At 40.1% G+C, this 23,582-nt stretch overlaps 1 protein-coding gene across 1 annotated transcript in view; it reads right to left on the reverse strand.

Moving 5' to 3' along the window:
- Positions 1-23,582, reverse strand: part of LOC126272562 (transmembrane 9 superfamily member 2) — a 128,902-nt gene that overhangs the window by 59,220 nt on the left and 46,100 nt on the right. Inside the window, exons 5-6 of the mRNA XM_049975484.1 lie at positions 16,661-16,782; positions 1,107-1,230 (exon numbers count right to left, since the gene is read on the reverse strand). Coding sequence (XP_049831441.1) covers positions 1,107-1,230; positions 16,661-16,782 — 246 coding nt within the window. The remainder of the gene's footprint in view (positions 1-1,106; positions 1,231-16,660; positions 16,783-23,582) is intronic.

Below are 23,582 nucleotides of genomic sequence, written 5' to 3' on the forward strand. Positions count from 1 at the left end.
ATTTTTTACATCTGTTTTAGAAACATCTTGTACAAATCAAACATTAGCGGTTCTTACCACCACTCAGTATTCTGCCCCACAACCACTGAAAATGGGGGATACAGTTGGATTTTGCAAAGCTTTGGATAGGAACTGATAATTAGTGATGGAATAGGGTTATACATTCACTTGCATGTAAATTACAATTAAAACAGTATTCCAAATAAAATATTTGCTTCTGGTGCACTACCAAAATAATGTGGGGGGGGGGGGGGGGGGCACTCGCGCCAGATGACTGTTGAAACACCACCGTTTGATGGTTAGTGATCTATTAGTTACTGGTTTAATTTTACTTTCAATGGACAAGAAGTAACACTGAACTAATGAAGTGACGAAAGAATAACACGCATCATCAACGCTAAACCCATTAAAGGTTCAGTACTTACTAATTTAGAAAAAGGGTGGGAGAAGAAATAAACTACCCTTGCACTGAACTGATGTGATTTTAGAAAACTGTGAGATATAAGAAAGGAGGGCCAGACTTTGAATCTGTTATTCCTGAATGCAAGTCTCTGTTCTCTGCATGTTGCATTTTTATTTGACATTTTATACTCATTAATGAGTCAATGAAGTATGTCATATTTTAAGTCAGTGAAAAACATCAGATTGTTTTGCTACTGAATCTGCAAATATGTTTTGAAAGTACAAAAGAAAGCCCATTTACTTCAACAGTTTCCAAATGAGGCTCACAGAGCATTAACATTAAAAAGAATTATCTGCAAATGGCTATAATCATCAATTACTGCACCATTTTTTGGTTGTTCCATACTGACAAACACAGGAAAATACTGAGGCTGATGTTAAGTATCTACTGTAACTTGTACTCAGAATTACACAAGCAACAAAGTATTAAAGGTGATGCACAAAATTTCTCGAGTACATAAAATACCCACTAGAGCAATTTTCAGTGAGTCAGTAAAACACGCAATAAAAGTACTGCCCAGTCACTTAGTGGTTCATTTCCCATTTGAAACCTAGCAGCAATGAATAATGCCAGCCTGACAGGCAAAGCTGAAAAATATTTGTGACAAGTATGACATGATTATTTAAGGCTGAGAACTACTTACAGATAATTCTGCCAGCTTTATCCTGGTAACCAATGTCCCAATCCATTCCTTCAGGACTGTGGTAAGTGATTTGCAAATCAACATGGTTGAAAATATAGTGTGCTTTTCTGTTAGTCTGCATATTCTGAAGGTAAAAGTAAGCTTTGATTAGATGACCAAACAGAAAAATATGAAAAAAGGCAAATGAAATCTAAGAACAGTGAATGTACAAAAATGTTAATACTTCGTGAAGTAGAGCTATTCTATGTACTATATTAGAGGAACATAAATATTACAATCACGCTGAAATTCTTTTTATATCCACACTTTTGAAAGAATCAACACAAATTACAAACAGAAATAAACCTTCGATTTGAGAACTACTGAACACCTTTGTAGGTAACCTACATCATTGTCCAAAAGTCCTTTTACTCCCAAGATCTTTCATATGGATGTTACATTTCATGTGCCAAAGTGACTTCATTATGAGTATTTCGCATGATTTCTTTTTCAAAACGTTTTCCAGATTGTAACACATGCTAAGTGGACCTTCCACCATAGATCTGTGATACTGGTGACTAAATTAGTATTTAGTTGATAATCTGGTAGACCAAACTGGGGAACATACCTCTTAGGTTTCCCCCCGTCAGCTCACTGAAAACTTGTGCACAATACGCAGCAGAATTCCTTCACTTTGTCTACTATGTAGTCATCCTCATGTTTGGCATTACATTATCACTAACCTCATTTCTTTCGCCTTTCTTTTATTTACTCTCAAACTACATTCTGTTCATTCCCGTCGATACATCCTATAATTCTTCCTCTTTTTCACTGAAGACAGCAACATTATCAATGAATGTAATCGCTCATATTCTTTAATCCAGAATTTCAATCCCACTCACAAACCTTTCTTTAATTTCCCATGTTACTACTTTGATGTACATGTTGAACAGAAGGGGAAGGATTACATCTTTCTTAACACAAGCATTTACCCCATGGTCTTCTAGTTTCATTATTCCCCCTTGGTTCTTGTACATGTTGTGTGTTACTCATTTTCCCTATACACACACCTATTTTTCTGAGAATGACAGTATCTCAATTTGTCTACATCTTGCCTCCATCATCAAGTGCAACACCTGAACCACCCCTCTTGTACCTTAGTAAACAAAAGCAAAAAATTAAGCTTGAAGCTGAGTTTCATAAAGTCCACCTCTGACTTCAATGCACTTTGAAATTCTCTTGACAACACCACGTGTAGTAATTCTGGGGTCATATTGGCATTCTTTGACGAGGGCAGCCTACTCATAATCAAACGAACAACTGTGTTCACTTTCCCTTTGTAGATTTTGTCTTACAACCATCCCCACTGGCAAAAATCCGAAGGGCTGTGGTTTGGGTGCCATGGTGCCCAAGAAAAATGGCCACTTCTACCAATCCTTCTTCAGGGGATCATTAGACTTAGATGATACAATGTGATGAATAAAATTTACAGTTGCCCCACTGTGAAGGAAGAAGAGACACATCCTTGAAGCCAAAGGAATCTCTTCCAATAACAATGTGTATTCAAGGCATTTTGCGGCCTTTATATAGTTGATAAATGACATTTTATTTGTTTATAAATACAAGGCGTCTTGTTTTCTAATATAGTTTATTTTTTAAAATTTTTGTAGAACATCTGCAAAGATTTTTATAAAGGTAAAAGATAAAAACCTCTAAAAATGTAAAATATACATAAATACTAAATAGTCTAACACCTAATGCACAAAATTACACACACATTCCAGCTCCTGTAGCATGTATTATGTTTATTACTTTAAGTATCTTCTATAGGGCCACTGACAATGAGATACCAGTCCGGTAAATTAAAAACACATACTCACACAAATGTTTACCTTCCAATAATGCTGGAAGCTCATTTTCAAGAAAGTCTAGGTAATGGTGCCCTGAAAGACAGCACAGTAACACAACAAGCCCGGCTGACTATCATACAGTACAACACAAATACAGAGAAGTGTTCTTAAAAATGTGAGCTTTTCTCAGACCACTGATGTGAGTTTTGAGTGTTACCAACATTGTCACGAGTGAACATGGCTTCACCAATAAACAGTGTTAATGGGGATTACTCAGTGATTTGCAATCAGCCAATAACATAATTCCAAAAATCTACCTTCATCTCCTGAAAGCTGTTGAATCAGCTGTAAATGTTGAGAGATGTGCATATGAAATGTCCCTTATATTCTTGTATACGGAAACCGACATTTGTAGAAATTCTGCATGTGCTTGTTAGAAGACCGCGAACTCTAGCAACTGAATAATGCTTTCTACTTCAGTGACACACTGTACATTAGCATCTTCCAATGAGAGAGGGCTGCTGCGCATTGCACAGTTTCACATAGTTATGCAAAAATACAAGAAGACACTCTTGACTCTGTTAACCCTGTGGTTATGGAATCTACCACCATATTCTCTACAAGCAGCAGCACTGTTTCCAATACAAAACCTGTGCATAAATATCACGTTAGCATTTGCATAAAAGATACACGAGATTTGGCCAATAAATCACAGTTGAAAATTTTCAGTTATAGAAACTCGAGCACAACCTCACAATTTGAACAAAAAACAAAAATGACAATATATAAATAAAACCCATAGCAACTGGAGAACAAACACACTATATTAGCACTTACACATATAAGCAGTGGTGTCTCTGTTACCAATAAAAACTGGACACATGTTATGGGAAGTTTTATTCTAAAATACTAAGCATTCCTACAGCAATACCTCAAAGTTCACTGTCATACTGAAGCAATGTTTCACACATTTCATACTCAAGAGCCATCCTAGTGAGGAGAATGAGTGGGAAATTTAAAACTTTACTCCATGACAATGTTGTTATTCGACTGGCAACCCAATAAAACTGCATCAGCTGGAACATTCATTTACTACATTAGCAGCCCCTTAAAATAATACACTTCATGCTTGTAGGCAAAAAATGTGAGCACAATGGTATCTCTGAGTGGGTGAAGGAGTATAGTTGTTTTTGAAGCACACAGTAATCAGTAAGGGGGAGAGAACAAATTTATATAAAAAAAGACCATGATATTGATAATCATGAAGTCCTTTAAGACATGCCACCACACTTGCAACATTATCATTTTTGGAGGCTTCAGGTCTTTAATATACAACATTACACATTTACTTCCAATATTATCCTTGATGTATTGTGTGTATGAATACGTATGTGGTGCTACAGAAGAATGCTGAAGATTAGAAGGGTAGATCACATAACTCATGAGGAGGTATTGATTAGAATTGGAGAGAAGAGAAATTGCGGCACAACTTGACTAGAAGAATGGATCGGTTGGTAGGGCATATTCTAAGGCATCAACGGATCACCAATTTAGTATTGGAGGGCAGTATGGAGAGTAAAAATCGTAGAAGGAGATCAAGAGATGAATACACTAAACAGATTCAGAAGAATGTAGGTTGCAGTAGGTTCTGGGAGATGAAGAAGCTTGCACAGGACAGAGTAGCATGGAGAGCTGCATCAAACCAGTCTGGACTGAAGACCACAACAACATGTATTGTTCTAAAAAGTATCAAACTACAGAAATTCCAGTTTGGAATACCAACAATGTAGGAAAAGAGATTGCAACTTACCGTAAAGATGACACATTAAGTTGCAGACAGGCAACATTAAAGCATGCTTACACACAAGCTTGCAGTCAAGGCCTTCATAAGAAAAAGAAAGAGGAATGTGCATCATTCATACACACAAGCAAGCACGCCACTCACACGACTGCCAACTCCGGCAGATCTGACCAGCTGTCATGTGAAGTGGAAACAGCAATCTGGAGGGAACAGGGAAGGGGAAGAGGAAGGGATATAAGTGTATGGGTGAGGGAAGGAGGAGTCCTGCTTGGCAGAGTGTGCAGGGGCTAGACTGCCAACAGGCACAGCGTCAGGAGGTAGTTGGGCAGGAAGGTTGAGAAAACACAGCAAAAAAGAATAGGAGCAAGGAAAGATGAGTGGGTGCATTCGCAGTGGGTAGCAAACAAAGAGGGTGGGTGGCGAGAATGATGAGGAGTTGGTAAGATGCGGGGATGGAAACAGTTGGATGGAGGGTGTGGAGACAATATGTTATTGTAGGTCGATACCTGGATAATTACAGGAGCACAGGATGCGTTGTAAGGATAACTCCCATCTGCACAGTTCACAAAAGCTGGTGGTGGAGGGGAAGATCCAGATGGCTCATGTAGTCAGCTCCTGATGCTGCAGCTGTTGGCAGTCTAGTCCCTGCATACTATGCTAGACAGTGACCCTCTCTCCTCCTACCCACACAATGGCATCCCATCCCCTCCGCTGCCTCCTCAACATTGTTGCTTCCATTCCAAGCTACAGTTGCATTCTGGTCCAGGCTGATAGAGTTGGCAGTCATGTGTGTGTGTAAGAGATGCTGTTTCCTCAGTGTATGAACGGTGACTGTTCCTCTTTCTTTTTCTGATAAAGGCTATGGCATAAAACTTATGTGTAAGTGTCTTTTAATAGTGCCTGTCTGCAACTAAATGTGTCATCTTTATGGTAAATTGCAATCTATCTTTTCCTACATTGTCTAAGTTAAGTATTTTAGAGTTGGAGTTGTTACTTGGCTAGAATTCTGATTAATAAATTGTAACTGACAAATCAAATCTTGTGACTGCCTTGCTGACTATGCTATCAAGCAGTATGTGGATGTGACACGCAAATCTACCACTTTGCTTTGAACACTCCATATTTGGCTAAATAGTGTTTCCACACTGATTACCATACCTGGACTTCAGAGCCTTCTTTAAATTACATTTTTACTACAGTATCTGTCCAACATTATCTTGCTTCTCAACTGAACTCCCCGTATTGCTTTATCATTTCATTGCTCCGAAAGACTGTTGCACACCAAGCCTGAATAGGTCATAAGCCAAGAGAAGACAGCAAATAAAAATTACATCACAGTTGTAATTTAGTCCATAGCAATTAATCTGGTCAATACAGAACTAGGTGAAGTGTAAGGTGTTGTTGAAGAAACGATACTACCTAACTCAGTTTTGTAGTTTTCCGTTTCATGTCAGTTGGCATCATTGACTCTCAGAGCACCAGTCATTACTGGCAAAATGAAAAATTTTTAATTCTTTACAAAGAAAATGAAGCTAAAAGAATGCCAAGTAACTTAAAAATAAGAAAAATGGGTGTAAATTTCATGTAACTGCAACCACCTGAAAGACCATGTAGTTGCAGCAAACAGCATAAATGCAAAAGCACACACAACTGTAGCACAGTATTATTGCTTATTATGTATCTTTCTGTATTTGAAAGAAGTTCTTCAGTCATAGCTACAGTTCACAGAAATGAACATGGTTTCACAAAACAATATTTTTATCAAAGAAAAAATTGTTGCTAAACATAAAGCAGAGTACAAATACAAATGTAGAGGTTCTTTCCTGCGAACAACTGACAGCAGTACGACAATTATCTATGTTACACTTCAATTATCTACACTACATAACAATAGCCTAACAAAATTACAAAAATTTTAGCTACTTTACTTCATCCCATAATATGATATTATTTGCAATATAAATCAGAAAGGCTCACTACAGTGATTTCTGCCAAAGATTTTAGAATATCAACTTAACTGTTTGTTCTAGGGGGGACATAAACAGGAAATCTAGTCCCTTCCCGAAGACTGAAAGAAATCACCAAAACAAATTGAGAGTGCTTGGATAGGCATATATTGGATACAAGACGAAGTTGAAAATTACTCTTAATACTTCACGAGTGCATTGAAAACTAGATCCAGCATGCTCTTGAAAGTTTTGTCAGGAATCCATTCAAGAAAGTATTTTTATGAGTTTTTTTCTGGTACAGGCAGACAGTACTCAACACTTTCTGGAAAATGTGTTATGGGATCAGTACCTCTTAGTTGTCACAGTGGTTATCCTATTCAGCAAACATTTTCTGTTACTTTTATAATTTTACAATCTGTCAAACGTACTACATTTTAACAATATATGACTAGATGAACATTCAGACTGTAACTCAAGTGTGCCCGCTTGTTGGATTATGTTTGCTTGTTTTGTTTTAGGGAGCAAAAACAAGTAGGGCCATACGTGCCCACATCAACACAAAGACAAAGAGAGGAATTAAGAACGACTACACGTTAATCTCAATAAACAGAAGACAGATAAAAACAGGGATGTGGAGAAAGGTCTATAAAATACACCATAGAGAAACAGAAGTCATGAACTAAAAATTAAATGGCCTTCACCATACTGCTACGATGGATAAAAAGTAAACTCAGATGGTAGAGCACATGCCCGCGAAAGGCAAAGGTCCCGAGTTCGAGTCTCGGTCGGGCACACAGTTTTAATCTGCCAGGAAGTTTCAGCTCACGCACCGTTTACTAAAACGGCCAATAACTCAGACAGCTAACACAAATGAGAACGTAAATGGTTAAAAAAACGGCATTCCATCAGGAAATGGCAGGCAGTCAAAGGCTGAGTGCAATGAGTACAACGTGGTGGGGGAGCACCACTTAACAAATGGCAATGGCTAAAAAGACAGTGCCCAATACACAGTATAACTAAAATGATCTCCTCATGGTGAGATGGCTGACAGTTTGTCGAAGCCACTGGGAGAGGCTTAATAACCTGAAGTTTGTTCCCATGAAGGGAGAACCAGTGGTAGTGCCTGACAGCTATCATCAGTGGGAATGTAACAACTAGTGGGCTCAAGTTTGAGGACTGCAGCCTTTGCAGCAGGGTCAGTGTCCTTGTTTTCCACCTGACTGGCGTGACCAGAAACTCACATAAACATCACAGTAGCTCCATCAAGAGTGAGCAAGTGACAGCTTTCCTGAAATTGTTGAATTAAGGGATGGATGGTGTACAGCATGCAGAGGCTTTGAAGGGCACAGAGTGTCGAAGCAGATGACACAATTGAAAAACCTGTGTTGCCAGATGTACTGCATGGCCTGATACAGGGCAATGAGCTCGGCTGTAAACACTGAGCAATGTTCCAGAAGCCAAAACTGAAAAATGTCAGTGCCAATGACTAAGGCACACCTGACACAGTCAGTCTGAGAGCCACCATTGTACACAAAGGTTCCATCGTGAAGTTCTGTCCGAAGGTCATAAAACTGAAGATGATAGAGGAGGCTGGAGTAGTGTCCTTAAGAAGTGAATGAAGGCCAAGGTGAACAAGGACCACCGCATGAAACCAAGGTGGTGAAGGGTTAACATCCACCAAGAAAGTTCCAGGTAGCGTGAAGTTAAGCTGCCAAAGCAAGAGCCAAAAGCAAACTTCAGGAGGGAACTGAGAAGAGGGATGTGCTCCATATTGGCTATCATAGGAGTCATCAAAAAAGGAGGCATAGGATAGGTGGCCATGATGGCAGACAAACAGCATGCATATCTGCTGAGGGGAAAGTCACGGCAACAGGACGTTGGTAGTTTGACAGCTTCTGCATACAGGCTCTCACCTGGGCTAGAGTAAAATGCACCAGTGGCCACACAGATGCCATGATGGTGGTTAGTACTGAGATGGCGTAACAGGGAAGGACATGCAGATGCGTGAACGAAACACCCATAGCCTAATTTCAAACAGATGAGGGACCGGTACAAACGGAGGAGTGGTTCGATCTGCTCCCCAGGAAGTACCATGGAGGGCTTGTAGGACATTTAGGGACTGCCTATAGCAGGCTTACAGGTAAGACATGTGGCAGTACTAAGAAACTTTCCTATCAAGCATGAACCTCAGGAATTTCGTAGTTTCAACAAATGAAAGAGCAATGGGCCCAAGACGTAAAGACAGTGGAGTAAACGAATTGCACTACCAAAAATTCATACAAGTGGTTTTGTCAGTGGAAAACTGAAAGCCAGTGTCAATGGTCCTTGAGAAAACACAATCAAGACATTGCTGAAGACGCCTTTCAATGAGTCAGGTCCATACAGAACTGCAATAGATGGCAAAATCGTCAAGAAAAAGGGAGCTAGAGATGCCTGGTGGAAGACAGGCCATTTCAGGGTTAATGGGGATAGCAAAGAGGACAATGCTCAGGACGGAACTCTAAGAGATACACCTTTTTCCTGGATAAAGGTGTCCGACTAAGCAGAACCCAAACATACCTTGATACCTTGAAAACTTGGTCTTTTAAAAATTCCTGAAGGAAACGGGGCAGACGGCCACAGAGGCCCCATGTGTATTGTGTATGGAGAATACCATTCCTCCAGCGTTTTTCAAATCGAAAAACATGGCCAGTGTCTGGGATTTCTGCAAAAAACCATTCATGAAATGGGTGGACAACGTCACAAAATGGTCAACTGCAGAACAGCGCACTTGAAATCCACACTGTGCAGTGGCTAGTAAATTGCGAGACTCAAGCCACCATACCAGCTGGGCATCAATCACCTTGCAAACAAAGCTGGTGAGAGAAATGGGGCAGTAGCTAGAAGGAAGGTGTTTGTCTTTACCAGGGTTAGGTATAGGTATGACAGCGGCTTCACACCAGTGTCTGGGAAACGTGCTCTCTGCCCTGATGCAGTTGTACGCATGAAGCAAAAAGTACCTGGCCACAAAAGAAAGGTGCTTCAACATCTGAATGTAAAAATCGTCTGGCCCTAGGGCGGAGGATCGGGATGAAGTGAAATCATGATCTATCTCCCTCATAGTAAAGGCAGGATTGTAACACTCGGGATTCTGAGAAGAAAAAGATATCGCCCGAGCCGCCTCTGCTCGTTTCCAATGGAGGAAGGCAGTGTGATAATGGAAGAAACTCGAAATCTCTGCAAAATGGTGGTCCAAGGTGTTTGAGAGAGCAATAGGGTCCACAATGACATCATCTGCAACTGTCAGGCCAGAAATTGGGGAATGGATCTTGGCCCCACAATCCATCCTAGGATGACGGTTAAAAATACAGACAGCACATCTCTGAGTGCGAATTGCATCGCAGTACGTCTCAGTCCACCAAAGGACCAAGACAGGGCATGGTACAGAGGAAGTGTGAAGAATGGAAGGTTCTGCAGCAGTAAGGATAACGTTTGTAAGATATTCTATCTGGTAATCACAACTGGGGAAATGTCATTCTACGAAGGTCACCAGGAAGGAGTAAAGCTTCCAGCCAGCCTTTGTAAGCTACCAATTGGGTGTGCACGCAGGTGGGGTAGGAATTAGCAAACGGATAGCACTTGGGAAATCGTCGCTCGAGTATGTGTCAGACAACGGACTACTCAAGACGATGGGCAAGCTGCGAAATGTGGAAGGACAGGTCCAAATAAGAATAGGTGTGTGTAGAGTCTGAAAGGAATGTGAGTGCTCCTGTCTTAAGGCAGAGGAGGTTGAGTTGATTAAGAAGGTCAGCCAAGAGGGCACCTCTCAGACAGGTTCTGGGATAGCCCCAAAGGGGATGGTGTACTTAAAGTCACAAAGCAGCAGAAAGAGGTGAGGTAGCTGCCCAATAAAGTGGAGGAAGTGTGCCCTGGAGACATTGAATGACAGAGGGGTGTAAATGGCACAAAGGGAAAAGGTCAAGTGAGGAAGGAAAAGGCGAACTGCAACAGCGCGAAGGCGGATAGTCAGGGAGATGAGTTGACTATGAACGTCATCCCATATGAGCAGCACAAAGCACCCAGGAGATGGAATGCTGCCTTCGGTGGGAAGGTCAAAATAGACCAGGAAGAAATGAGAGAGCTCAAAGTGGTCGTGAAGATGCTATTTTGTTTCCTGAAGGCAGACAACAAGTGGACACTGAGATTCTTTGAGTAGCCATAAATCCTCTTTGTTGGATCAACATGGAGATTGGCTGGGCGAGGATAACACATGATAATACCATCGAAGAGGATCTTCGAATGGGCGAAGGAGAAGACCATTTGCCTTTGTTTGACTTCTTGGAGCATTTCCAGCTGGCAAAGGAAGACTCAAGACATTGGTTCACTGGAGGGACATAGGAAGTCTTTACGGGAGTATTCCTTGTGCCATTTCCAGCCTGCCAGTTGTGCAGCTGGTGTCTTCAATCCATAAGACAAAAGTTTGGTGACGTGTTGCACAGCTGGAGGAGGAGATGGGGACACTACCATGATGCTGGGCAATTTCACAACTGTGGTGCTAAATTTGGTGTTGCATGTCTGCATGGCCATGTTATTTGTGAAGCAAGAACACTACTGTGGGTGCCAAATAGTAGAACACAACGTTTCCAATTAACCAAAAACTTGTGAGCGACTAAGTAAGGCATTTTTTCCTTCACTTGGATCTCCTGGACACCTTGCTCAAGGAGATATATGGGACAATCGTGAGAGGCGGCAGCATGGTTATCACTGCAATTGATGCAATGGGGAAGGAGGAGGCAGAAAATCGCTCTCGCGAGCATCCCTACCACAGGTTACACAATTGGCTGGGTGTCAACAGGACTCTCGACTGTGGTTGCAACAATGACAATGGTAGCAGCACATTGGGTTCTGAATATACGGTCTGACTGTGAAAACTTCATAACCTGCTTTGACCTTTGACAGAAGAATCACTATATCAAAAGAGAGAAGAGAGTGTGTGTGGGCACTAAGGAGGCCTCTACATTTTTCATCACCCAATAGACTGCAACGATACCCTGATCATAGAGGTACATTTGGATTCCTGCCTCGGTCAGACCATTGAGCACCCTAGTTTGAATAACACCACAGGAAGAATTCAGCATTGGATGGGCCTCAACACAAACAGGATAGCCATGGAAGAGCGAAGGTGCAGGCAGTTGTGTTTTATAATCAGAAGTAGTCTCCAAAAGTATAGTGCCATAGTGTAAATGAAAGCAGGATTTCACAGGGCCACCAATTGCATCAACACCTTTCTGAATAATAAACGGACTTACTGTAGCAAAGGAAATGCAGAATCTGTGGTGTGACGTCACATGTACTGGACTGCTGTTGAAATTGCTCGTCAATATTTTGTAAAGTTTTAGTCTTCAGTTACTTATTTTAAAGTTTATTTGTGTTAGTATTTGCTGTAAAAGTTACTTGGTAGTGAATTTTCATTCATCTCAGTCTGCTTTCTGTGTTATCGACTCGACTGGTCTGTTATTCGTGCACGTACTTATGTCATTCATCCAAGTCTCGTGCCTCAGTAGCGTGTTTACATTTCGCAACATGTGGTTGCAGCTGTAGCAGTTATAAATCTAAGTACTGTCAAAATTGTTTGTGCACTGTATTTGAATATTAAATTTAGTAGTTTTCAATCATTCATCCAAATATTAGCAGTGTGGTTACATTTCGCGGCACGCAGTTGCAGCAGTAGCAGTTGTTAAATTCTGACGAGTTTTTTGTGCTCTGTTATACAATTACTAAATTTAGTGGTATTCAATGGTGTCTCATGCAGTCTGTGGCGAAATAATGGTTTAATAAACTTTTGGAAATGTTTGCTCACTGTGTTTTTTTAGAGTTTACTGTGCATTGAAGTTGTTTAGTAAATTTTGTGCAGTAGTTTTCAGCCGATATTTCTTATTGTTTCTAGTTAAATATTTCAGTTAAATTTTCATTCACTGTTTTAACCTCATCGAGTGTTCTGGTGGCTGCTTGAATTTTTGATTTTAGCTAATAAATTGTGTGAAGTTTTGTTGGTATTGGTATTAGTTGTGGTTTAGTAGTATTAATAGAAGTTGTTGCTTTCTTAGTAGAGAGAGAATTTCGAGACCACTATTGTTAGTTCTGTACATAGTTCTATTGTTGTAATTGATATTAGGTAGGTTTTTTCAGTATCTGGAAAATTTCACCACGAGTGAGAAGTGTGGGCTTCGTTGCAAGTTTGTGAGTAGCGGTTTATTGTGTGGGATTTGTTCAATGTATTTTTGCTGGAGGGAATGCAGTGGGGAAGCCAGTGGGCATTCTACTGAGATCCTCTCCCAGGCATGCAAAATCTGTAGTAGAAATAAGCTGACAGATGAGCAGTAACATAACATACGTGCCCTTCAGGTGCAGTAACAACAGACAAAGGAGGAACTAGATAGGTTGAGGAGGGTGAAGAGGAAGAGTGCTGAGGGATGGGAACTGGCAGTTGGCAAGAAAGCAGCTACAAGGAGGTATTCAGACAGTTTTACTTTGCGTATAGCCTACAGATTTGACCAACTGTTTGTTAGTAAAAGTGTGAATGGCCTTTCAGACCATGATGCACAAATTTTAACAATAAAAGGCTTTTGTACTCAAACAAATGTCACATATAATTACAAACTATGTAGGAAAGCTAATTCAATGGCAATACACAGTTTTTTAAACCTTGTTAAGGAACATGAGTGGCAACATGTTTATAGCGCCGATAACATAAATGACAAATATAATGCTTTCCTTAACACATTTCTTATACTCTTTGAGAGTTGCTTCCCTTTAGAATGTTCTAAATGGGGTACTAGCAGTAAAAGGCAGTCTGGGTGGCTAACTAGTGGCATAATGATATCATGTAGAACAAAGTGGGACTTATCTCAAAATGTTTGTAGTAACCACAATCGAGCTACAGTAGATCATTACAAAAAGTATTATAAGATGCTTAAAAAAGTTACTAGGAAGGCACAGAGTATGTGGTATGCAAACAGAATAGCTAATTCACAGAATAAAATTAAAACCATATGGTCAGTTGGGAAGGAAGTGTTTGATTAGCAGCACAAGGTCAACGATAAAGTCAGTTCGTAGTAAAAATATTTATGTTACTGAAAAGTCAGATATATGTACAGTATTTAACAATCACTTTCTGAGCATTGCTGGTGAATTAAATAAAAACTTCATTTCTACAGGGAGGAAAACATATAACTCTCTTGGAAAATGCCTTTCCGAGACTGATGTCCGAAATGCTCATCTGTGACAAGGACAAGGGGAGATTGACTCAATAATTAAATCACTGAAGACTAAGGACACTCATGGATATGATGGAGTGCCTAGCAGAATATTAAAGTACTGAGCATCGCACGTTAGCCCTGTATTTAGTCATATTTGTAATTTTTCCTTTGGGAATGGTCAGTTTCCTGAACGATTAAAGTACTCAGTAGTAAAGCTGCTTTATAAAAAGGGAGAAAGGGATAATGTAGACAATTTTAGACTTATTTTTATGCCATCAGTGTTTGCTAAAATTATCAAAAAGGCTGTGTATGAAAGGATAATTGATCATTTTATAGCACATAATTTGCTATCAAATGTACAGTTCAGCTTTAGAAGCTGTTTAACAACTGAAAATGCTATATTCTCCTTTCTCTGTGAGATACTGGGTGGATTAAACAAAAGGTTTTGAACATTAGTCATTTTTTATTTAATTAAAGCATCTGATTATGTTGATCACAAAATATTGCTCCAGATGTTGGACCATTACAGAATTCAGGGAGTAGTTCACCTGTTACTTTAACAACAGACAGCAAAAGGCCATTATTCACAATATTGAGAATAACTGTGATGTGGGGCCTGTGTGGGATACTGTCAAATGGGGAGTGCCCCATGGATCAGTGTTGGGGACACTCCTGTTCGTTATTTATATAAATTATATGCCCTCTAGTATTACAGGTAACTCTAAAAACTCTAAAACATTTCTGTTTGGTGATGACACTAGCTTGGTAGTAAAGGGTGTTGTCTGCAATGTTAGCTCTGTTTCAAATAGTGCAGTTCATGACGTTAAGGTCATGCCTTGTAGAAAATAAAGTAATGCTAAATCATAGCAAGACTTAGTTTTTACAGTTTCTTACACACAATTCAACAAAATCTGACATTTTAATTTCACAGAATGGGCATATGATTAGTAAAACTGAACAGTTCATATTTCTAGGTATTCAGATAGATAGTAAACTGTCGTGGAAAGCCCACATTTAGGATCTTGTTCAAAGACTTAATGCTTCTATTTTTATTATTCAAACGGTATCTGAAGTACATGATTGTTTGACATAAAAAATAGTCCTTTGCTTATTTTAATTTACTTATGTTGTATGGAATTATGTTTTGGGGTAACTCAACCCATTCTAAAAGGGTATTTTTGGCTCAGAAAAGGGCAGCTCGGGCAACAAGTGCTGTCAGTTCGCGAACCTCTTGATGACCCTTGTTCATTAGTCTGGGTATCTTGACATTAGCCTCTTGTTATATATATTCTTTAACATCGTTTCTTGTTAACAATATCACCTTATTCCCTAGAACTAGCAGCTTTCACTCAGTTAATACTTGACAGAAATCCAATCTGCATTTGGATCACACTTCCTTAACTCTTGTGCAGAAAGGTGTGCAGTATACTGCTGCATCAATTTTCAATAAGCTACCACAAGAATTCAAAAAATCTTGGCAGTAATCCACGTGCTTTCAAATTGAAACTGAAGAATTTCCTCATGGGTCAGTTGTTCTATTCTGTTGAGAAGTTCCTTGAAAAATTAAGCTGATCTTATGTTATATTGTCGACAGTGTTTACTTAAATTTATGGCTTGATATTTTGGGGTGAGGAGGGGGGGGGGGGGGTGTCGTTGGATTAGACTGTACACACTTCACAATAGTTATAAAGCCAAATCTGTGCAGTAATAACCACCATGAAATAAAGGATTTTTTAATCTAACTAATGACAGTCAGTCAAGCACATTATGATTTGAAAAGGTCAAAGGAAGAATTATGTACCCAGTCTTACAGACATTATTCCAACTAACATCCAGGGCAGGTCAATAGCAAATGCAGGAGAATAGGCACAGAGATTAATCATTTGAGAAATAATATAGAAAAACAAATTACGTAATTTTTCTCAATAGTCTCGCGTTTAAAAACTGGACCCTGGATATTGGTTGGATAATTACACGAATGACATAATCCTGATTCAGAAGTGTCAGGTTTTCAAACAAGAAATATGATTACAAGACCTCCATAAAAGAATTCCTGAGCAACTTTCCAAAACTACCATCACATTACTGCAGGAAGCCCCCCTCCCCTACCCCTCTAGCTGTACCCTGAGACAATAGAAAAATCTAAATTACAGATTTTCAGAAGCCGGAAAGGAAGTGCAACTTAGAGAATGCTCTAAACTGATCAGGTCACCTTTTAACTTCATTTCCAGACCAAGTAACTTTTGTTTAATATTTTGATATGATCACTACTTCATTTTAGAGCTGCATGTTGCACATGTGTCTGAAACATTTAATGCATTTCATTCAGGTCTATGTTTCTCCAATAAAATTCATGTTTTGCTACTTATACAATATTTTTCTACAACAACAATATGATAGCTTCAATGCTCAACAAGTTAACTGTGATACCTTCAGAGAAAAAGCATTTTATTTCACATGAGCAGCCTTGTAAAATATAGTTTTTTTTTTAAGTTATACTGCCACATACACTTTCTAATAACAAATAAAGACTCCACCAAAAAGTGTGTGTACTAGAAAAATATTCATCTCACATTTATGACATTTATGTTCAAGCAGATGTGTGTGTTTAAATATTGAACATCAACTGAACATACTACAGTATTAAACATGCAATGGAAAGTGTATGAACCATATTACAGTAAAGGTACAGCATGAAAGTAAAAAGCAATACAGAAAAAGTTGACAGTATACTAACCACAACAGAACAACTATCCTGGCCAGACTTCTTGTCCTTTACATAACATCCCATTGGAAAGCCAGTACTGCAATATGTATTCCCATAATCCAATGGGTAGCACCATGTGACAGGCATGTTATCTGTAGTTAAATTTAGAAAGTTATACATTTTTATAAAAGGAAATTAATATCAAGTGTCACTTACTAAGCAAGTTTAAGTATACTGTCCAATGTAAATTCAAAATGTTTTGCAGAAGATTAGCACTGTTCACTACCTGTGTGGCTTTGTTGCATCCTGGATCTTTCTCGATTAGAAAGGAGAGAAGGAAACACCAAATGATAGAAACAAGAGAAATATGTACAGTGTACAGACACGTAAAACTGTAACATATTAAGGAAAGGATGCCCCAGGAGGAAAGTACTCTTCTAGGAATATATACTGCCACATTATAACTGGAACGAAATCAAAATCAGAAAGCAGGACCATCAATAAAGCACACAACTTAGCACTGAAGATATGTTTATTATTAACACTAACATACAGACATAAGAGAACTGAACTATTGGATGGAGCACAATGCTATTTATAAAAACATCAAATAATGTTTAACATTCAAACATTACAAACATAAGAAATTTTGAGAATCTTACAAAAATGATACTACACAACAAATAAGTGCTACTGGTTCGGCGTGAACTGGTGACCCAGAGCGTGCCATCCAACGATGTTAACCGCTATACCATATGGTATGTGGCACCGTTTGTGGCATTGCTCCCTCTTGGAGAAACAGCAACACACTGTTTCAGAAGTTCTCATCTGAGCCAAAAATAGCTACCTGGATTTAGATCTAGTCAGTAGTCTTCCATATAGTAGTGCTGGCAGATCCTTTTGTTCTGCCTGTATTGTCACATTCTCTTCACTATGATTAGCATCAAAGGCAGCTTCTCCCATTGAAGCTTCTCAGTTGTTGGGCAGGTCTTCAATTCCTTTGAATGAGAAGCACAATTGTAGATCTGCACCTCAGTACTGTAGTATGGCTTCACACAGCAGAAAAGAACAATTTCTCTTTCTTTCTTGTCTTCATGGTGAAGGGTCATAACCCTCAATTTTGTTTATGAAAGATATGGTACAGCCCAAAGTAGCACTTAAGTAACTTTTCCGGTAGTCCCACTGGCACAGGTGTAAAAATCCATACAAAGTCTCCCACACTGTATCTCTCTGGTCAACAACTGGCATTATAACACTTTCAGTCTTTCTCCTAGGCATTTAGGATCCATATGCGAGCGAGTTGTCTGCTTCCTTAGTCCTGGTGATGAGATGTTTCACACAGTCATCCTGAGCATTGTCAAGTTGAAACAAGAACAATGTCCCCTCTCCCCAATGACTTGGCCTCGCGGCCATGGAGCAGAAAACATGATGTGAAGCATGTAGTGTCTTACTTCGCTGTGTAATGTACGAATATCCCAATGAGCAGTACTGTATTTCAATCTCTTCATTAGACATCAAATGCATCAAGAGTATATCTTCCAATGTCCTCCATAGAAAAGTGTCTGCAACAATCAAACAACAGTACATCTGCACCATCCTCCTGCATGAATGACTTCTAAAATGTAAAATTTAAAAGTTCAGCCTTCTTTTTCCTGTCTTCTATTGCCACAACAGACTGGCCAACAAGTAACTGGATACAAGCCTTCAAACCATTGAATGATTTTACACAGGACCAGAATTTTCTCAGGTTCTGTGCAAGATTTATTTTTTACGGTGAAGGTTCTTGTATGGTTTACGCATTGATCTTTTTAGACACACAAATTTCTACTAACCTTTGTCTGCGGAAATTTTCATGTTCTTTTTCCAACTTTGTTACTGAACCACACTTGGTCTTCTCTGTCCTTAATCCATTTGCTTGGCAGACACTCCTCCAGAGGGAATTTTATAATCTGTTTTAACGATGCCAGTAAGTCCACCACATCCGTCATAGTAGAACTAAATGATGTCCATTCACTGTTTAATTAGGACACTCACTGCTATGATGAATCATGATCACTATTTCCTGTCTCTATACTGAGACTGTTGACAAAGTCAGGCCAGTTTGTAACTACACTGTCTAAATTATTTCCACACAGTTTGGGTTGTTGAACAAGCTGCTCAAGACTGGTTCTGGGAAACAGTGTTCAGAACTACTTTGCAAGACTGTGTCAGTACCAGCTGCAGGAATCCACACACATCACAATTTATACTCAGTAGCTTGACATTGCATGATCGTGGCATATGCACACTACTGAGCGCAGACTTCCTTTGAATGATTCTACAACTATTATGACATAATTGAGTGGCTGGTAAAAACATCCAAAGATTAACTTGAGTTCACATAGGCTTGTTGCTTGTGTCCTGATAACTTCACAGTCAGCCTCAATTTTGAACTTGACAGACAATATTTTTGTTGATTGCAATGAATACACCCCTCCCTATGGTGTCTAATCAGTCTTTTCAATATGTGTTATGTGCTTCAAAAATGGCTCTGAGCACTATGCGACTTAATTCCTGAGGTCCTCAGTCGCCTATAACTTAGAACTACTTAAACCTAACTAACCTAAGGACATCACACACATCCATGCCCGAGGCAGGATTCGAAACTGCGACCATAGCGGTCGCTCGGTTCCAGACTGCAGCGCCTAGAACCGCACGGCCACTCCGGCCAGCCTGTTATGTGCTTCGTTGCATGTTTTGTGTGTGTGTGTGTGTGTGTGTGTGTGTGTGTGTGTGTGTGTGTGTGTGTGTGTGTGTGTGTGTGTGTGTGTCCTTTCTTAATGGTTTGGTTTAGGACAATGCAAGCAAAGTAGCAAGTAATTGAACAGTGTGTTCTGGATGCCAATGCCAATACTGTAATTATTATTATTATTATTACACAAATGTAAGGCCACACGACAATCATGTAAATCATCTACTTGAGGTGACGTTTTCTTAGATCCAACATTTCTTTCATTATTCCCCATGTACTTTCTTCCTTTCATCTGTCCAAGTTGCTCCTATCTTGAATTCCTTGAAATCCTGGCTCACTATCCACTTGATAACTTAGTCCTTGAATGTTTGTCTGTCATGTACACTGAAGTGATAAAAGTAATGGGATAGTGATATACACATACACAGATGGCGATAGAATGGTGTACACATTTTTTAAAAGGCAGTGGATTGGCAGAGCTGTCATTTGTATTCACATATTTCAAGTGAAAAGGTTTCCAATGTGATTATGGCTGCATAACGGGAATTTACAGGTTTTGAATGTGGAATGATAGTTCCAAGAGCCACAGTGTCAAGATGTGCTGAGAATACAAAATTTCTGACATTACCTCTCACCAAGAACAACACAGAGGCTGATTGTCTCCACTTAACAATTAAGAGCAGCAGTTTCACACATGGAGTTGCTAATAGACAAGAAACATTATGTGAAATAACCACAGAAATCAAAGTCGGATGTACTACGAATGTATCCATTAAGTCAGTACGGCTGAATTTGGCGATAGTGACTATGGCTGCAGACAAGCAATACAAGTGCCTTCGCTAACAGCACGACATTGCCTGTAGTGCCTCTCCTGGCCTCATAACCATATTGGTTGGACCCTAGAGGACTGGAAAACTGTGGCCTGGTCAAATAAGTCCAATTTCAGTTGATAAGAGCTGATGGCAGGCTTCAAATGTGGCACAGATGCAATGAAACTGTGGACTCAAGTTGTCAACAAGATTCTGTGCAAGCTGGTGGTAGCTCCATAGTAGTGTGCACTATGTTTACATGGAATAGATTGGGTCCTCTGGTCCAACTAAACCAATCATTGACTGGAAATGGTTATGTTCAGCGACTTGGAGACAATTTGCAGCCATACATGGGCGTCATGCTCCCAAAGAACAATTGAATTTTTATGGATGACAATGCGCCTTGCCACCAGGTGACAACTGTTCTGGACAATTCGAGTGAAGGACTTGGTCACACTGATCACCCAACAAAATGGCTCTGAGCACTATGCGACTTAACTTCTGAGGTCACCAGTCGCCTAGAACTTAGAACTAATTAAACCTAACTAGCCTAAGGACATCACACACATCCATACCCGAGGCAGGATTCGAACCTGCGACCGTAGTGGTCACGCGGTTCCAGACTGAAGCGCCTAGAACCGCACGGCCACATCAGCCGGCGATCACCCAACGTGAATACAGCTGAGCATTTATGGAACATACTTGAGAGATCAGTTTGTGTACAAAATCCTGCACTAGCAACAGTTTTTCAATTATGGATGGCTATGCAGGCAGCAGGGCTCAATATTTCTGCAGGCAGCTTCCAACGACATGCTGAGTCCATACCACATCAAGTTGCTGCACTACGCTGGGCAAAAGCTCAGACATGATATCAGGAGGTATACCATGACTTTTGTCACCTCAGTGTATATCTGGCTCTGTTATGTTAGCATTCTTCAGGTCTTTTCTGACTTTTGTGATCCACTTCATGTTCTTAATCTTTCTGTGCACCTTAAGATCCGGCATTCTGTTCACATGCTCAAAGTTTCTGTTGATTTTTCTTCATGTCACTTTTATTCAGTCTCTTGTTTCTTCTGCGATCTGTACCCTTTCTCTGTCTTCAAATCCTGGAATTTTTCTGATGATTCTTCTCTCTATTTTCCCGATATTTTCTAGTGCGCCATTCCAATCCGTGACCAACATTTCTGATGCATATAAGGTCTCTGGAATAAGAACACTATTGTAATGTCTCACTTTTACATGACATGTTAGGCATTATTTTTTGTAGATGTTTCCAGTCTGTCAGAATACTCTACTTATCTTTTGATTTCTCTACTTGTGAGCTACTTTCTCTATCCGATTTGCCTTTTTTCATCTCCCCAGCACATCTGAAATTGTGAACTCGATCTCATCAGAGTGTTTTATGATCTTTTTTTTATGCATCTTTTTGCTTTGACATGCATCCTGTTTTACCGAAGGAGATCTATAGCCAGACATCTTCAGCCTTCTCTTTCAGGACCGCTACTTGCTTACTGCAGTTTGTATGTCATCAGTGAGTATTACCAGATTATCAGTGAATGCCAGACAGCCAAAGTCCAGTCCTGTGGTTTTCCTTCCTAGCCTCATCGGTTTGTAAAATCTCTCTATCCTCAGTTCTTTCTCCCATTACTTGACAATCCTGTCTGAAAGTTTACTGAATAATAGTGGTGAAATACCATCGGCCTTTCTCACTCCTAATCTTGAAGGTTTCCTATGACTTATTTTTAATTTAATTTTAGATTTTGTGTTTGTTAGTGCCTGTCTGATAATGTTCACTGTCTTATCGTCACAGCCCCTCTCTTTTAGTTCTTGTGTCAGTGATGGTCTATCTATGGAGTTACATGCATTTTCAGATATACAAAGTGTGCATAACATTACTGCTTCTTATTGCTCGGTATCTCAGGACTGTTCAGAACAGGATCTTCCCAGTCTGGAGCATGCTTGGTATTCTCCTATCTTGTTTTCCTATTTGCAGATACTGTATTTTTTGTGGATGATGCGGCAGTATGGATATCCCTTTGTATTTGTAAACACTGGTCCAATCGGGCTATCCCTTTTAAGTAACAGCACACTTCCAGTCTTCTGGTATTAATTCGGTCTCCCATATGTTTTGAATGGTGTTCGTTATTTCTCTGATGGTAAATGTCATCTTCTCCTGTTGTTTAACCATTTTTCAGTTTCATGATTTGTCTCCTTATCTCCAATCAGTTCAGAACAATTCAGTAGTTCATTGAAGTATTTCTCCAATGTCTTGCAAGCTCTCCCCCCCCCCCCCCCCCCCCCCCAGAAACACAGATTTTGTGACTGATATCCAATGTTTTAAAATATAAGAAAAAAGATAAATTGTTACTCACCGTGAAAATGACATGTTGAGTAGCACAAAAGCACAATGAAAAGACTGTTACATATTTAGCTTTCACCCAAAACCTTCTTCACAAAAGAAAAAAAACACACACACCTCATGGTCAGCCCATGTGATGCATCTGGCAGCTCGGATCCCAATGTGACTGTCATGTTGAACGGAAGCGGCTATCTGTAGGGGGGGGGGGGGGGGGGGGGGGGGAGTAATAGCAGGATACGGGTGGAGGGAGAGATGAGTGCTGTCTGGTGGGTGTGCAAGGACTAGAAGGGCACATGACAAGACTGTCACCACATGTAGTGTCAGAAGGCCATGGGGCAAGGATATGCCTGGGTGAGTTGGGTTTGGGATGTGGGGGAGGGGGGGGGGGGGGCGGCCAACAGAACATGAGAGGACCAGGGGAGAGGAAAGATAGGCAGGTGCACTGGCAGAAGACGGCACACGAAGAGAGTGGCGGACATTATTAGGGAGGAGATGATACAACAGAGTGGGTAGAAACTGTTGCATGAAGGGTGTGGGTACAATAGGTTACCACAGGTTGAGGCCAGGATGATTTCAGGTGTGGAGAATATGTTGTCAGGGTAACTCTCATCTACACAGTTCAGAGAGGAAGATCCAGATGGCCCATGTTGTGAAGCAGTCATTGAAATCAAGTTTATTATGTTCAGCTGCATGTTATGTCACAGAGTGGTCCACTTTACTCTAGGCCACAGTTTGGCAGTGGCTGTTCATCCCGGTGGAGAACTCCTTGGTAGTCATACCAATACAAAAAGCTGTGCGACAATTGCAGCAGAGCTGTTATATGACATATCTTCTTACACAGGTGGCTTGGCTCCTGTTGGGGTAGGATAAACCTGTGACCTGGAATAGGAAGACCTGGGTGGGTGGATTGGGCAGGTCTTGCGCCTGGGTCACACAGGGATCATATCCCTTGGCAAGGAGTTGGGATTGGGAGAGCCACAGTGGTGGAATAGGATGTTGTGTAGGTTGGGTGAGTGACAGAACACCACTTTAAGAGGGATAAGAAGGATCTAG

Source organism: Schistocerca gregaria, chromosome 5, assembly GCF_023897955.1.
Source record: "Schistocerca gregaria isolate iqSchGreg1 chromosome 5, iqSchGreg1.2, whole genome shotgun sequence".
Lineage (NCBI taxonomy): Eukaryota > Metazoa > Arthropoda > Insecta > Orthoptera > Acrididae > Schistocerca > Schistocerca gregaria.